We start from the raw sequence: 15,854 nt of genomic DNA on the forward strand, positions 1-15,854 counted from the left end.
AGTGTCTGGGTTTATAATCAGAAAAAAATCGTCAGTTAAATATTGGAAATGCGCAAAAACCGCTTTAAATGTGCCAAAAACATCAAGTATTTTGAATCTAACGCATGCAGCGAGTTCTTCAATAATATCGTTGCATTCCTTGCTTCTTTGAAACAAAAGTTATGTAGAATTCGAGTAATTTTGCTTGAATCGATATTTTTTCGTAAAATCCACCCCTAATTTTTCTTAACTGTTCAGTCAAAAGTCAAAGCTGGGCAACGTTGCATCGACAACACTTTGACTCTATGACATTGACAAAGGTAAACATAACTATAACCTTAAATTTTGTATATACACTTATTTTAAACAAATTTGCCGCAAACAATACACGACAGTCAACATTTATTAGTTTCACACCCCGCGTTAAGCCCCTTCTTTGACATAAAAATAATTCTTAAACAATCCAGCTGATCTATCATGCAGTGTAAAGTGTGTTTAAGTACAGTGTTTTACATTTCGCATCTATTGTACCCCAACTGCAGCCCTTGGGGTTTCGTGATTTACATGTACTTCAAGTACCACTCAGTCCTGAAGCGGCATACCAAATATGTAGTCGAAACTTTGTCGGACAGTGTCTTGTGGAACTTTGTGAACAACTGGCCAAAAAGTAACTGTGATATCAACAACTGTGTTATAGTGCATCCTGACAACATTTATCCTAGTGATAGAATACTTTCAATCCATCATCAAGACTCTGGAACGGTCAGGCGGGTAGTGGCAATACCAGATTTACTGTGCAGAAAAGATGTCCTATGTGTATCCAGTACATTTTTCTACAATAACTTCCAACGAGCCAAAGGGGCTGTTCAAGCCAAACTGATAAAACCCAGCTCGCTGCAAGCCAAGTTTGCTCAGGAAATTGAACTGTCCTTAATAACAAGTGCTTTCAACCTCAGCAATGCCTTTATAGACAAACTGATTCAGGGCTATTTCACGTTACCAAAGTTAATAAGAAAAGACGATGTTGTATGTGTAAACATCAAATGCTTCAGCGAGGAGTGCTTTTATGGAAACCTTAAACCTAACAGCATGGATACGTTGTATTTCAAATGTACTAAAATTCGATTGGAAGGAACTGAGACTGAAGAAGAACAGTTTTGTGCAATTGGAGAAACCGCAATAAAGCAAGGGCCCAATAGTCAAGGGTTTATACCAAAAACCAGCCTTCTAGGGTCTCGGGCAGTTCTTAAAGGCACCAAAAGCTTGTCAGCAGTAGCAATTTGCCCAAATGGTTTACATTTATACATGGAGAAACTAGATAGAGCAATATCCCCATTTTTGCAGAGCAGTAAGCAAAACATTCAATAAAAATAAAGCAGCTGATGGTTTTTTTTGCAGAAAACCTCGGGCTCAAGCCAATTTTTTTATTGCAAGGCGAGGAAGGATGTGGAAAAGATACTTTATTAAGCTCATTAGCTCAGAAATCTGGAATGCACTACATTAAAGTAAGCAACTTTAATTTAACAGCAAACGCTTACGCTCAGAGCGAATCGAAAATGAACAATGTATTTTTTGCTGCTAAAATGGCAGCTCCGTGCATTGTAGGTCTACATCGATTCGAGGTTTGTTTTCTAAGCAACACTCTACTTGCCTCTAATGTTCAAGTTTTTATAGAACTTCGGCAAAAACTCGGAAGGCCATTACGACCAAAGACTGATTAGCTCATTCACAACATACGTGAACAATCTGTTCCAAAATAATGCCTTTCCAGTCATCTTATTTTGTTGCACCAGTTCCAAAGAAATTCCGGCTGAGCTGAAACGGATGTTTTTGGAAATTTTTAAAATCGATTCACCAAATGATACAGAAAGGGAACTCATCCTGGAGTGGATTTTGCAGAAAAACGACATTGAACTCGAAGTTGGGGTTAATTTAAAGGACGTGGCAAGCAAAACAAATGGATTTTACTTTGAAGACCTGAGCGCTTTAGTGTATTACGCAGAAAACATTTTTCACAAAGCAACTAGACAATGCAGCAAAATTGCGCTGGATAAAGATGACTTGGAGAAAGCCGTAGGCAAGTTTGAATTTTCTTGTTGAGATATTCATTTAGATGTTTTATCTCAGATTTTATGCAGTCGAACTACAATGAGAGCCTGGGGGCTCCAAAAGTACCCAAAGTCCAGTGGTCGGATATTGGCGGGCTAAATAATGTTAAGGAGGAGATAATGAAAACTATTAACCTGCCTCTCCGGCGTCCAGATTTGTTTAAAAAATCTGGCCTCACACGATCTGGTTAGTTCATCTTAACTGATTCCATAGAGTTTTGAAGCTCAATATTCAGATTTCTGCAGGCATTCTCCTGTTTGGACCTCCAGGGACCGGAAAAACACTCATAGCCAAAGCGGTGGCTACTGAATGCAGTCTTTGCTTTCTAACGGTTAAAGGGCCTGAATTGCTGAATATGTATGTGGGGCAATCTGAGCAAAACATCCGGGAAGGTGGGCTTAATGAGACTGCGATTATTTAACACGGTATTCCATGGTTTCACTTTTCTCCAGTATTTGAAAGGGCGCGACAGGCCTCGCCATGTATAATATTTTTTGACGAACTGGATTCGCTGGCTCCTAATCGAGGACTTTCAGGCGACTCTGGAGGAGTCATGGATCGCGTTGTGTCCCAACTGCTATCTGAAATGGATGGTCTGAATAATGGGGCTAAATTATTTATTATAGGTGATTTTTTTGTTAGCCGATTGGGAATTTGAGATAACGAGCGATAATTTAGGGGCGACGAATAGGCCGGATTTGATAGATCCAGCCTTATTACGACCTGGAAGATTCGATAAGCTGTTGTATGTGGGGCCATGTACTGAGGAAGGCTCAAAAGTTTCAGTCATGCAGGCTTTGACCAAAAAGTGAGTTAATGCAATTTTTGACTCGGTTTGTGATTAATGGGAAAATTGTTTGATTTTATTTGGAAGATATTGGACTACGGTATAAACAGTAAATACTTGATACGTTTAGATTCAAATTGGCTTCAGATGTCGATCCACAGGAAATAGTCTCAAGTTGCCCGAAAAATATCACCGGGGCCGATTTGTATGGTATTTGTTCGACTGCTTGGTCCTCTGCGGCCAAAAGGCTTATCGACAGGATCGAAAGAGGTTGGTAAATTGTCCTATTTAAAGCCGAAATAATCCTCAAGCTTTACTTGATTTTTTCATTCAGGTCGTTGATTGTTATTCAAAATTTCTTAGCGCAAAAAAGTACATAAATGTTGACTTGAGTCGTCTATTTACTTCAACTTAGACCCCAAATGGGTCAATTATTGTTCACTACATTTTATAACATTGTTATCTCTGTAGTATTTACGGCCTTCTTTATTTGATTAAAAAACTCCACAGACGTCACTGTTGCGTCCTTATCGCAACTTCCTAGATCATCTTAAGGAGCAGGAGTTGGTGGTTCACTTGCATTTAGCCGATAATGTTTCGACCTTCTTTTCTATGAATAGTGCTTATCGTTGCGCAAAGGCCTGATTAAATTAGAAAAATACTTTTGTGTAACTTAAATAAACTGGCTAAATTTATATTTAACTGATTAAATGCTGAAATTTATTCCAGATGCCTTAAATGCAGAAGAATTCACAGATCAACATGTGGAAGTAACTGCTGCTGATTTTGCCCGGGCCATTGAAGACGTAAAGCCATCGATCAGCGAGGTTGATTTGTTGTATTTTGAAAAGTTGAAGCGTGAGCTTACTGCCGATGCGTCCAAGTAAGCGCATATTTTCACTGTTTTGTATAATATATTTTTTTATCTTGAATTCATTTTATTTCGTCTTCCTTTGCTACAACTAGTTGGAGGGAACAGCAAAGCCGCATTTTTCTACAAACATTTATTTTTTAAAAACATACAAAAATAAATAAGGCTTAAATAAGTAGAGGCAACAGAACGTTGCAACTTGATTGCTTGCATTGCAATGACATTCATCCAAGATTATAAAAATCATTTTCACAGCCGCATATTTTCAATAATAAGTTGGTATCCAACTAAAGCCACTTAAATGGGCTCTAATCCCTACGTATAATAAGTGTGCTGATTCTTAAAGTAAGTAAACATATATCGCATGGTTATTGCAAAAAAATATACTAATTTAGCATACACGAACAAGTTACATTAGCTAACTTGGGTTAGTTGGCATCTAGCTGAAGTGAAGTCACATTTTCTCCATTACTGCACTGAAAATTTTCGCCCTTTTGCACTGAGCTGAACAAGCGATTTTGGGGAATACATTATTCTAAAGCAGCTTGTTGCCTGATGAAAACGAACTATACATACACCAACTGTTGAGGATTTTAATTATATCACACGTGTAGGTACGTCTTTAATCACAACAGCAAAACTAGCTTTGAAGATTGAGCCCTAAAGGTGTGGGAGCCATCGGGCCATATTTTTCACTTTTCCTGAGAAAAGTGATCATGCCCGATGTTCCTTAATTAATCCTTCCTCCATAATTGATGTATTTGTTGCACCACTCGTATACGTTATCCTCGCTGTTGCAGCACATGGGGTACACAATTGGGGACTTTGTCAATTTTGCACAAAATTGGCAAACTTCTACCTTAAAGTCCTGCAAAAAATTCAAAATTTTTAGGGTAAAAATAACATTTTGCGTGCGCTTTAATCAAAATGCTGGAATGATTCATCGACTATGAAATCTGCAAATATCCAAATAGTTCTAAGCATGCTTACATCATAAACGCATGGATTGTTGTGTCGGTCCCATTCAGTTGCTGGTTGAGGCGCAGCCTGAATTAGAGTAATGATCGCTAGCAGGGCTAAGAAGCTGACCAAAAGATGTATCTGAAAGAAAAATCTCATACAATTTCTGTACACGTTACTACATACATTTTGCACCCGAAATCGATCGGAGAATGTTTGAAATCGTCAATTTAAATAAATTTTAATTAGGGTTATACCCCAATTATCGACTATCTTTGCAGAAAACATGAACTTTAGTTTCATCTGAACAATTACGCCTACACTATCTCTTGATTAATTAATGTAATTAGTTCCAAAATCGAGCGCGTGGTAAACAGTCAAAGTTTTGCAATTTGGTTTTCAAAACAGGGCTAGTTTTTAAAATAATTTAGCGATTTGAAGAAGTTGCTTTCGAATGTTTGTGTTCTGGTTTGAGAAAATTTTAAAATTTTTATAGTTTGAAGCCAATCAAATCAGTTTTAAACGATTTCATAACAAATGTTTTGTTTACATGTAACATGTAAGGCGTTTGAGGAAGTAGAAAAACACTCAAGGAAGGTTTAACGGAGCTTTGAAAATATGTGAACCTAGATTTTTGCAAAAAAAATGAAATAGACAAAATTTCCATACAAGACAATTTTTTCCCTAAAAAAATTAAAGAGAAAACACAATTTTCAATTTTGAACTTTCATTTAACATAAATTGTGTATGGTATTACAGAGTAAAGATCTTAGACGTTTGTAAAAGTACAAAAAACATGCATGGTCTAACGCAGCTTGGAAATGATACAGACAAACCAGGATTTTTCCAAGATACATTAAAATATTCCAAAATTTCCCATTTCAAACTTGATGAAAAGATGGTTTAAGGATGATTTCATTTAACATGAATTTGGTATATAACAGAGGGTAACGATCAAATTCATAGACTTCTACTGGAATGCGCGTGTTCCGTGAAATTAGGATCAAGTCCGGGTTCGATTAACATTATAAAAGCGATTAAATTGTCTCAGATTGGGCAGTTCAGGGACGGATCACGCAATTGATGTATGTGTGGAAAAGTCGCATTTGAATTAAACTCCTACTAATTATTTCACAGGGTGAGTTATCAAAGGCTGCGAATTAGTCCGATTAGTCGAAACTGTATTTTTAGTTTGAACCTCAGGCGTCTTATCACGGTCATTATAAATAATTAGTTGTTTGCGAGTTTTATAATCGGGAACAAATTATTTAATGTGTCTGGGGTTGATTAAAGAACCATTTTTTCACTTTGTCTTCTCATTGGCCATTTTTTGTCGACAATGTGGTTTATTTTTAAATACATTTCGTCTTTAGAAGCAAGTTTGGATGAGAATCGCACAAGTTCAAACCCCACGAGTCAAACGCGTGGCTGCCCAGATAATTTACGATGTTTGTCTTCTTGTTTATGTATTATTAGCAAATGTAGATTAAGTTATTATGATTTGATTTCCGCATGCGGCTTAATAATTAGATACATTTAGTGAGTCCTAAATCACATATTTTTACTCTACTAACTTTACTTGTTAGTCAATCTATCGCTTCTAATACTACAGTTTTTTAAGAACTGCCTGATTAGTCAAAATAATCAGATCTTTGCTTGTATAAACTTGGGAGTCAAGAAGCCAACTGATGGCAAACCGAATGAGGGTAATAAACTGCTTTATAAAAATAGCAAACAATAATAAATTTCTCCCAATGAACCGCTTTTTGTTTTCTTGTATGATGTAAAAAGCCAATTAAGTTACGTGGTTTACCAGTCTGGTAAACGAACTTTTGCTGGCGAATAATATATCTATGAGTGCAACAAGGAAGATCCATACCTAAGCCCCGTATAGAATAAGAAAAAATACATCAACTGTTGGAGGTGTGGCCTAGATAAGGCAGCCAATGCAGTTGGGCAGATGTTGGCAAATTTTAATTTTACTAACTGCAGTGGTATTCTCTTTCTGGTGCAGAATTAGGCGAAATCTGCCTTGTTCCTCTCACATTCAAAAGGAAAAACCCGGATGTTTAACCTGTGAGATGAACTCAATACTTTCCATGATTGCAATTGGAATTTAACCGATGCGATAGCAAAGCTCTTGAGATTTTTTTTTATATTTCATCAGCCTTAATTGATGGGTTTATTTAATTGTTTAATCTACTTTTTCGGGATTTCTTCAGTTATTGTACTTATAGGTAAACCTACTTCTAATCGTAGGATAAATACAAAGTTACCAATTTAATTCAACATATTGAATAAACCAATTGGATATGGAATATTCAATTTTAGCATTTTCGCTAAAGATTTTGTTGCATTTTGAGTTATAGAATAGTCGTTTCTTCTCAATCTACGAACATATTGTTTCTTCAATGTCCAATTGATTAATATGGTGATCTTCTAAAATCTGCTAGTTATTTGTGGAACTGATTAGATCACGAAGCAAACGAGACTTTTTATGTTGCAGTTTTTAGCTTTTTTTCAGCTGGAGACCTGAGTTTTGTATGTTTCTCTTAACATAAAAAACTTATTTTCTTTCAGGGTTTTACGGTAATTCATATTTTTCCTTCGTGCGTTTTTTTTTTTGAAGAAAAAAAGTATGAAGTATTTTGTTACAGAATGATCGTTTCTTCTCGATCTTAAAACACGGTTTCTTCATTTTGCGTTATTGATTAATATGGTCATAGTTTCTAAAAATCTGCTAGCTATTTATGTAATTGCTTAGGTCAAGAAGCAAACGAGAAATTTTTTGATTTTGCAGTTTATTCTGTTTGAAATTTGCATTTATTTGTATATCAAAAAACTAATTTTCACACTAACTATAGCAATCTCTTCCCCGTGACTTACATGTTTTTTAGCCACTAAATGTTTCTTGCTAATTCTTTATCTTATCCAAGTTTTTCTCTGTTTTTTTAATGTTTGGTGCATCATAAATAAATTGAATTTTAATTTTGTGGAAAACCTAAAATATAAATTAACGAAAGTAAAGAAAATCGAACGGTAAGACGAAGTATTGAAACTACGGTAATTCATATTTTTCCTTCGTGCGTTTTTTTTTGAAGAAAAAAAGTATAAATTATTTTGTTAGATTTTGAGTGACAGAATGATCGTTTCTTCTCGATCTTAAAACACGGTTTCTTCATTTTGCGTTTTTGATTAATTTGGATAAAGTTTTCAAAAATCAGCCAATGATTTAAATAATTGCTTAGTTGAAGACGAAAACGAGACTTTTTTATTTTGCAGGTTTTTTCTATTTGAACTGTTCTGTTGGCAATTTGAAATGGTCTCTATATCAAAAAACTTTTAATATTCCAATCTTATTCCCGTGATTTACCTAGTTTTTAGCCAATAAATGTTTCTTGCTAAGTCTTCATCTTATCCAAGTTTGTCTGTGATTTTTGTAAATTATAACTGTAACAGCGATATGACAAAGAATAAAAGAACGCGTAGTTTACAATTTTTGCCATTTATTTCTTTGAACAAGAATTCGCCAGCTAACAAACCGAACTGAATATACACAGAAAATTTGAAAAAATGTAGTGAAAACAACAACAAAATGAGCAAGATGCTTATGGACGAAACTAATTAATCAGAATACAGGAAAGACTACAAATATGAATTCCACTAAAATGGGGAACAAAAGAAATCGAAGATAAAAAACAAACTTTGAAAACCCAATTACGAAAATATAAAACAATAATGATGCTTTCAAGACAATGAGTAAACGTACCTTTATAAAACCCATGTTGAATCCAATCTCCTAAGCAAGTAGGTAAATTTGAAACATGTACGAACAATCTTAGATCACCGTATTCCGTATCGCCTCCGAACTTTAGCAAATATACGCTCCAGCATCGAATCACGAATAACCATCAAGGAAGAGCAGTTGCGTTTAAATATAATAATTTCATTAAATGTTAATTGGTCTCGTTTTAATTACACTTTGTGTGATAACAGCCACACTTTGGCTAGTTGTCATGTGGAACAAGAGATCAGCCAGCTAAGACATGGCCAATATGTTGGATAATGCGCTCACTGTACTGGGCCTCATTCTAGTTTTGAGTAGAAAAAGAGAGTTTTCAAAATGTTTATTTGAAATGATCAGTTGCAAGCCAAAACGTGATTTTGATTTGTCTCCGTTTTCAATTATTTTATCAGAATCACATAAAAGAAGGTACAGAGAAAGCAGTTGCTTTGCTGCGGTTATTTCAATGAAGAGTTGGGAAAATGGAAAATTTTCGACTTTTTCACCGGTTGGCACCAATTTCTATTGTTGAAGATACCGGAGCTTCTTCGTTCAGGTTATTCCTATCTAGCAAATGCGAACACATTTATACAATGTTTGGAATAATGTATTAGTGCATTTTCTCCATTTATTCATTCGGGACGGATTTAAATTATTCAATTCTTGTTAAGATTCTGCATGAATTGATATTATTTTTTCGCAAACTTTGCAAAAAAAATAAAAAGATAATCGAAGAATTATGGAAGTTCAGTTAACGTGTTTTTGCTTGAAATTTATAATTTGAGTCTCATTTGCTGAGCTATTTTATATCTATTGATAATTAGCATGTTTTATGAAATGAATTCAACTAAAAAAGAAATATCAAACAAAATAGTATGAAAGCGTGAAAAGTTGTAATTTTCTTTATGACGAATTAGTTAAGGAGTTGAAATCATGCTTCCATAAACAAGAGAAGTAGAGCAATGAAAATATATAAAATAAGTCTTTAATAAGAAACAGACTGGATTTCCTTGAAAAATTCATTGTTCAGTGAGTTTTTGAACAAATTATTCTATTTTTTTCGCTTAAATCAGCTTTTTGGACTCACCTTCAAGCGAAACATCTCCAAATTTACAAATTTGCAGTTGAAAAAGAAACACCAGCTTGAAGACACTAGACTCGAACTGCTACTGTGATATGATCCTGATTGAACACGTTTCCCAATTTATATGTGAAATATTATTGAGAGGGGGTTTAACTTATCACATGGGCACAAATTAATTAGCCAGTTATCCGGTATGCTCAAAAATCACCCAAAAATTGCTGCTCAATATTTGAAAATGGCTTGAGGAAAGACAAATTGCACGCTTTTTTGACCAGTTCTTTTGCAGGACTTACAACTAGAGAGGGATTTTTAGTTCAAATTCTATGAAATTTCAACCCACATTTCAGATGATCGCAAGAATTCAAATATTTGCTAGTTAGCAAAAGCTAAGCTCTTTAGCACTGTAGGAAAAGTGTCTAAATACTAGTTTATTCTTGCGTTCAAGCAGCTCATTGCAATAGAACGGAATAAAATAAATAAAGTGCGGAATATTTATATGTGTCCTGGTTAAACATTTGAAGGCAGGTAGTTGTTGAAGGCCGAAATAAATGTGGGAACCTATTATAAAATAAAGTACCTGATTAAGATAATAATGTGAGGTATGAAGTAGATAGTACTAGATTTTTATTTGGCCTCCTAGTATTCATTGTCGTGAGACGTTGACTCATTATTGCTGACGAATCGACTAGCTAGCAACCAAAGCCACATTCTACACTCGTGCTAGATATAATTCCACTCGATTGTTGTCTGGAAACTCAAAAAGTTTATCACACTCATTAGTAGCATGTGAAACTGCTTAATTAACTATTTCGAAATTTGACTTATAAGTGTGGGTGGATAAAAGTCTGCCATACCAACATTATCCATGTTGTTCCTTTGGACTTTCTATTTCTTCATTTCTATTTCCCATCTAATGTTCTTGATTGTGCCTTTTGTAATTCTATCCACCGTTCCAGATACGCACGTTTTGGATTAATGAGTGCTCAGACAAACGAGTTTCTTATCATTCAAAATGTGGATGACACACACCATATTTGAAGAGTCCCCAAACAAAAACACGATCATTTTGGCTGGCGTCCACGCGCCATGATTGCCTTCTTCATTATCTTCGATAAATCGCGAATGTTTCGTCTACTCAATTTTTCTCCTGGCAATTCTGTAGGGACCGAAAGTATTTTTAAGTTTATCCGGCTGTTTCTAATGAAAAATTGAAGAGTCATTTAAAAATGTACAATCTACATATACAGTTGAGTCATACAACATTAAAGTTTTACGTTTCCATTTACGCATTAAATTTCGCCTTTTAGCTAAAACCTGCCAATTAAGTAAATGGTTTTTCGAATTCTCTATTCAGTGGTATGAAAACGAGCGCTGTAGCTCTAATCGTTCTTGAAAAGTTACCAAAAAGGCATCATGTTTGATATCAACTGCGCGAAAGTAAAAATAATCTTGAAATTTTCCTTCTTGTGAGAGAAAAATGTGTTAAGTAATCCTCTATCAAATGGTGCCGAAATCTAGCTAAATTTGTTTCTGCGATGGATCACCATAAATGTTTATACTCAACTGTGGTCTCTCCTTAAAAAATGCGCATCTTCCGAACTAAAGCAAGCAGCAGTTTGAAATTTTCACCATTTTTAAAAAACATTCGATCCCAATAGTGCTAAAAATATCGTAAAATTCGCCTAAAATCCTGATTTTGCTCAAACAGGCGAGTTTTGTGGGTTATTTGAAGAGTGCGGAGGGTTTTTGCAAAACGATTCCGGATTTTAGCTTGGATTTACGATAAATTTCTCGTAATACTATGCAGAATTTTTGTTAGTGAAACTGGAGCGTTTTGGAGGGTTACGGAAGTTGAGCCTTCGGAAGGAGCTGGAGTGCGCTTTTGATTTTTCAAATTCAATTTCTGCGGATCAGATGAGAATTTTTTGAGGAAACTTCTGAACTCTTTAAGACACTTATTTTGGCAATATAAACAGTATTTGACCGCAAAAAATAATGTTAAACGTTGAGGGGTCAAAAACTAAGAATTTTTTGCGAGATTCGTAAATGGCCTAATCCTGAGTACGCCATTGGAAACGGGAGGCCAAAAATTAGAAAAAATGAAACATTTTCCCTAAATAGCTCAATAAGCCCGCTTCTGATAATTTTTTATTTGTCGACCTTTTTTGGAGAAAAATTTCCAAAAAATTGTTTTTTTTTTTGATAGGCCGAATTTACCACAGATATTCACCTGAAAAATTAGAGTCCTTGAGAAGGTCCACTTAATGTTAAAAAACGAGTCAAAAATGTAATATTCCAATATTTCTCTGTTCTGTGGTATGAAGCGAGTGCTTTAGCTCTGCTGGTTCTTGAAAAATTACCAAAAAAAAAGAATGTGTAAATTTCTCTTTTTGTGTAAAAAAACGAATATTTCGTTTGAAATATGTGTGAGGTTATTCTCAAATTTTACGGAACTCTAGCAAAATTTGTTTCTGCGATCCATCACTATGAATGTTTATACTCAACTGCACTCTCTTCTTTATAAATGCGCAACTTCCGAACTAAAACAAGCAACATTTGATCCCAAAGATGCTAAAAGTTTCGTAAGAATTGTTATTTTTTCATAGGCCGTATTAACGACAGATTTCCAGTTGAAAAAAATTAGAGTCCTTGAGAACATCCACGTAAATTGCTTGGTAAATGAAGTTTCAAATTCTCTATTCATTGGTATGAAACGAGTGCTTTAGCTCTAATGGTTCTTGAAAAATTGCCAAAAATAAATAGAAAATGTATAAATTTCGCTTTTTCTGAAAAAAAGTAACATTTCGCTTCAAATATGTGTAAAGTACTTCTTTATCAGATGGTGCGGAAATCTAGCAAAATTTGTTTCTGCCATCGGTCACGATGAATGTTTATACTCAACTGCACTCTCTCTTTATAAATCGGCAACTTCCGAACTAAAGCAAGCAAGAGTATGAAATTTTCAACATATTTAAAAAACATTCGTTTCCCGAAGGTGCTGAAAATTTCGTAAAAGTCGCCTAAAATTCGAATTTTTTTCAAATTGTTTATTCCAACTGTTAACTTTGCAAAAATTAATAGGCGGGTTTTAGTGAGTTTTTTTTGCAAATAGATTCCGGCTTCTTGTGGTACTTTGCTGGAGTTCTGTGAGTGAAAATGGAGCGATTTTTGTGGTTACGGAAGTTGCGTTCCCATAAGAACCTCCGATGCGCGTTTAGTTTTTCTGCTCTGGATTAGTGGAGAATTTTTTTAGGAAACTTCTTTGGGGGCATTTATTTTGACCATATATTGACCTTTTTGCTGTATTTTTTTAGTGAAAAACACTTTTTTGGTCAAAACTAAAGATTTTTTTAGCGATTTTTACATTGCATTTTGCTACCAAGCGAACCTTCTTAGCTTCAAAGAAGTGCTCTTTTCAGGCATTTTGTACATGATGAGATCGACCTGGGTACGCCACTGGGAGAAGGTAAAAATTCAGAGAAATACACTTTCCCTAAAGTGCTCAATACTGATGATTTTTATTTTTCGCCTAATTTTGGATGAAAATTTCCGAAAAATGGATGATTGAGTCTATGGGCCTAATCTTATCAAATCGGAGTAAAACTAAAAAATATGTTAAAATTAAATTTTTGGTATAAAAACTGCCAGTATTTCTCAAGGAAATATTTCCAAAGGATGTGCTTTTTAATTATCTATCCAGAAGGGAGCGCGCACTAACCCAAACTAACTCAATTTGTTCCTGAAATGATGGCATTTTCTTGTACCTTTTCGTGTTAAAGCAAATTAAATCCCAAACACTTTTTTAATTTTTCAAAGTGTTCACTGAAAGCGGTGTTAATGTTGATAAAAATGTATTTTTGTCACATAAATTGGTATTTTTGGATATGCGAGTAATTGTCGAAATCTGCAGCTCGTGGGATGATCCATCATATGATCACAATTTAATGCCTCAAATCTCCATGTATAATAATTTGTGGTTGGTCTCCTTTCAATTTTAAGTAAGCCTGATTACGTAATTTACATTGGCGATATTTGTGCATGCTATCAACCGGCTTGGCTCGTGACTCATCGTCTTATTTAAGACGTTTTTTTGTAACAATCTTTCATATCGTCTGTAGCAACTGGAAAGTTTGAGGCAGATAACGGAAAAATAGATAAGTTTTACTTAGAATGAAATTTTGGAAATTTGGATCGCGCTGAAATAGCTTTTACATAATGAGCGTTGACCAAGCGATATATGAATATGGTAACATTGGAAAATCGACTAAATTGATAATTGGCGAAGCGGAGGGACCGGCACAGATGCAAACGCCCGATTATCACCAAAAATGCAATCAATCATTAATGGCGATGTTTCGAAACTGTCTGCAAAAATAAGACGAGGAATTTTGTTGTTGTTTGTGCAGAAAATCCGTCTTGCGCGCAATTTAATACATAATTTAAATGTACATTAATGATAACCGTAATGAGCACCAGTTCTTTTGTTACTATTGATGATTGTTTAACAATTCCTATGTTAATAAATCAACTGATACCACATAAGGTAGGGCCCAGATATGGCGATCTAAGAACCAAAAAATCCCTCTGGTTCAGAAAGAATGCAACCGTATTTGGTTAAAGATTTTTGGAGTCTATAAACACTATAATTTGGAACTCTGGGAAAATATCTAAAAAACCTTGCATTTGTATAAAGCACTTAAAATTTAATGTATGCTTTACATTTATTCTGTGCTATTCCTAGACAATTCACTGCTCGCAAGTTGCTCCTTGTGGCAATGCAACAATTTAATCTGCGCAGCCACTCTGTCCTCCAACTCATTCAGCTTATCCTCCCTTACACTGTCCCTGATTTTTTGGAAAAATCTCAGCATGTGATGAATATTATGCACCATTATCAGCACTGATCCGAGCAGTTCTTGAACGGTTAACAAATGGTGGATGTAGGCTCTTGAGTAGCCCTGGCAAGCGACACATTTACACTCCTTGAGCACGGGTTGAAAGTCTTCGCTGAATTTACCATGTCTCAGGTTGATTTCATAGGACTCTGATGCTTCGCCAGCATCAATGGCAAAAGTCAAGGCAGCAGATCGCTCAGTCAAAATTCGGCAGTAGGACGTATCAAAAATGTCGATTCCACTGTTCACTAGTTTGATGATATTCAGGGGGCTCCAGCAGCCCTGAATTGCTCGCAGTTTTCCGGGGGGCAACTTGGATATCACGTAGTCCACAATTGGCTTGACTTCGCTGAAGGAAATTAGCTCAACTTCCGGCCCATTGTTATGCAGCCCATCAATGAGATATCCCTGAACATCTGGCTCGTTTGGCGAAAGAAGTTCCAGGCATTGTTTACGTGATTTCACACAGTAGCCGCCAGCAATGGGCGCGATTACGAATGCGTCCTTAAGCTTCTCAGATTTTTTGTGCCGCTCTATACACCTCTGGTTGAAACTGACGGTGTTTTCCACTGCTTTCGACACGCGCTTATTGGAGCTGGTCATGTTGGTGTCTCCATCACTCAGGATTATGTACATATCAGGCCTAAGTTTCTCCACCATATCCATGTAGTTTTCACTGTCATACAGCACTTTGCCCCGCTTGGTGAATATCGGCACTTTATCCTTATTGTGATGGCCCTGTTTCATCAAATTTGAGGGATCATTCAAAGTTACGCACGTTAAACTGTCTTTGCTGCCCACAAAGTCAGCCACTCGTCCATCGTATAAATGGATAGCTTCCAGATAGTTGTGCATGCTGACCACTGGAATCTGAAGAAAATGGGGCTCTTGAGTGACGAGCTTAAGAACCTCATGGGTTATATGGGGAATGTGGCCCGCCTGCGTGTGAAGGAGCGCTAACGGGGTCTCCAGACAAACGTCGAGCTTACCAGCGATTTGACTCAGTTCTCCAAGTCTAGGGGAGCGTTGCAAAACAGTTTTTACATTGAACTTCATGATTTACTGCTTCGAGTAGCTGATATGAAAAAGTGAACACAAAACCGGATGAAACAGAACAGGTGTGAAATATTTTGTTTTGAAAATTTTGGCATTAATCAGCTGATTGTTTTAGGCAACCAAACGTACAGCGTGGATATTTAATGGGTTTGAGGGCGCTTACTTTTCGTTACTAATCCTTACTCTACACAAACGAGTCTTGAACTAGAACAAACTTATTTTGATTAATAAAATTAATTCGAAGGAAAGAATAACAAATTAACGCAACGAACAGTTTAAATTATTTCATTATGCTCCAGTTCGTAATTCCCATTAAACGCTGGTAAAGA

At 35.7% G+C, this 15,854-nt stretch overlaps 3 protein-coding genes and 1 long non-coding RNA gene across 6 annotated transcripts; 2 read left to right on the forward strand and 2 right to left on the reverse strand.

Annotated features, from left to right (window-relative positions):
• The first annotated feature begins 268 nt into the window (after nt 1-268).
• On the forward strand, nt 269-3,807 carry LOC109535415 (peroxisome assembly factor 2). Of its 2 annotated transcripts, XM_019901326.2 has the most exons (9): nt 270-1,327; nt 1,378-1,601; nt 1,654-2,056; nt 2,107-2,274; nt 2,334-2,480; nt 2,541-2,714; nt 2,767-2,896; nt 3,006-3,145; nt 3,605-3,807. In XM_019901326.2, exons 1-9 carry the CDS (start codon nt 457-459, stop codon nt 3,760-3,762), a joined length of 2,415 nt encoding a protein of 804 aa, XP_019756885.2. In that variant the 5' UTR covers nt 270-456; the 3' UTR covers nt 3,763-3,807. The 2 variants fall into 2 exon arrangements, with proteins under 2 accessions (XP_048524980.1, XP_019756885.2); XM_048669023.1 differs by lacking the exon at nt 3,605-3,807 and having other exon boundaries at nt 269-1,327; nt 2,963-3,115.
• A 57-nt stretch (nt 3,808-3,864) lies between these two features.
• Nucleotides 3,865-9,697, reverse strand: LOC109535416. Of its 2 annotated transcripts, none has more exons than XM_019901329.1 (3): nt 9,578-9,697; nt 4,737-4,847; nt 3,865-4,614 (listed from the first exon to the last, which is right to left on the reverse strand). In XM_019901329.1, exons 1-3 carry the CDS (start codon nt 9,590-9,592, stop codon nt 4,477-4,479), a joined length of 264 nt encoding a protein of 87 aa, XP_019756888.1. In that variant the 5' UTR covers nt 9,593-9,697; the 3' UTR covers nt 3,865-4,476. The 2 variants fall into 2 exon arrangements, with proteins under 2 accessions (XP_019756888.1, XP_019756886.1); XM_019901327.1 differs by lacking the exon at nt 9,578-9,697 and adding an exon at nt 8,476-8,652.
• On the forward strand, nt 5,761-6,465 carry LOC109535417. Its single transcript, XR_007282110.1, has 2 exons — nt 5,761-5,844; nt 5,898-6,465. It is a non-coding gene; the product is annotated as an uncharacterized LOC109535417 (long non-coding RNA).
• Nucleotides 9,698-14,256: 4,559 nt separating the features above from the next.
• LOC109535408 (queuine tRNA-ribosyltransferase accessory subunit 2) lies at nt 14,257-15,618 on the reverse strand. The gene has a single exon (XM_019901316.2). The coding sequence runs from the start codon at nt 15,523-15,525 to the stop codon at nt 14,296-14,298; it is 1,230 nt and encodes a 409-aa protein (XP_019756875.1). The 5' UTR covers nt 15,526-15,618; the 3' UTR covers nt 14,257-14,295.
• Between the last annotated feature and the right edge of the window lie 236 nt (nt 15,619-15,854).

Source organism: Dendroctonus ponderosae, unplaced genomic scaffold (genome assembly GCF_020466585.1).
Source record: "Dendroctonus ponderosae isolate FM_Combo_2020 unplaced genomic scaffold, Dpon_F_20191213v2 Dpon_F_20191213_8, whole genome shotgun sequence".
Lineage (NCBI taxonomy): Eukaryota > Metazoa > Arthropoda > Insecta > Coleoptera > Curculionidae > Dendroctonus > Dendroctonus ponderosae.

Bases quoted from the DNA above. Each gene is read 5' to 3' on its own strand.
- LOC109535415 (XM_019901326.2), top strand. From the start codon at position 457: ATGCAGTGTAAAGTGTGTTTAAGTACAGTGTTTTACATTTCGCATCTA. The intron at 2,481-2,540 runs GTGGGCTTAATG...ACTTTTCTCCAG, and splicing joins TGAGCAAAACATCCGGGAAG to TATTTGAAAGGGCGCGACAG. The intron at 2,897-3,005 runs GTGAGTTAATGC...TGATACGTTTAG, and splicing joins ATGCAGGCTTTGACCAAAAA to ATTCAAATTGGCTTCAGATG.
- LOC109535416 (XM_019901329.1), bottom strand. The intron at 4,615-4,736 runs GTAAGCATGCTT...AATTTTTTGCAG, and splicing joins ACAATCCATGCGTTTATGAT to GACTTTAAGGTAGAAGTTTG.
- LOC109535408 (XM_019901316.2), bottom strand. From the start codon at position 15,525: ATGAAGTTCAATGTAAAAACTGTTTTGCAACGCTCCCCTAGACTTGGA.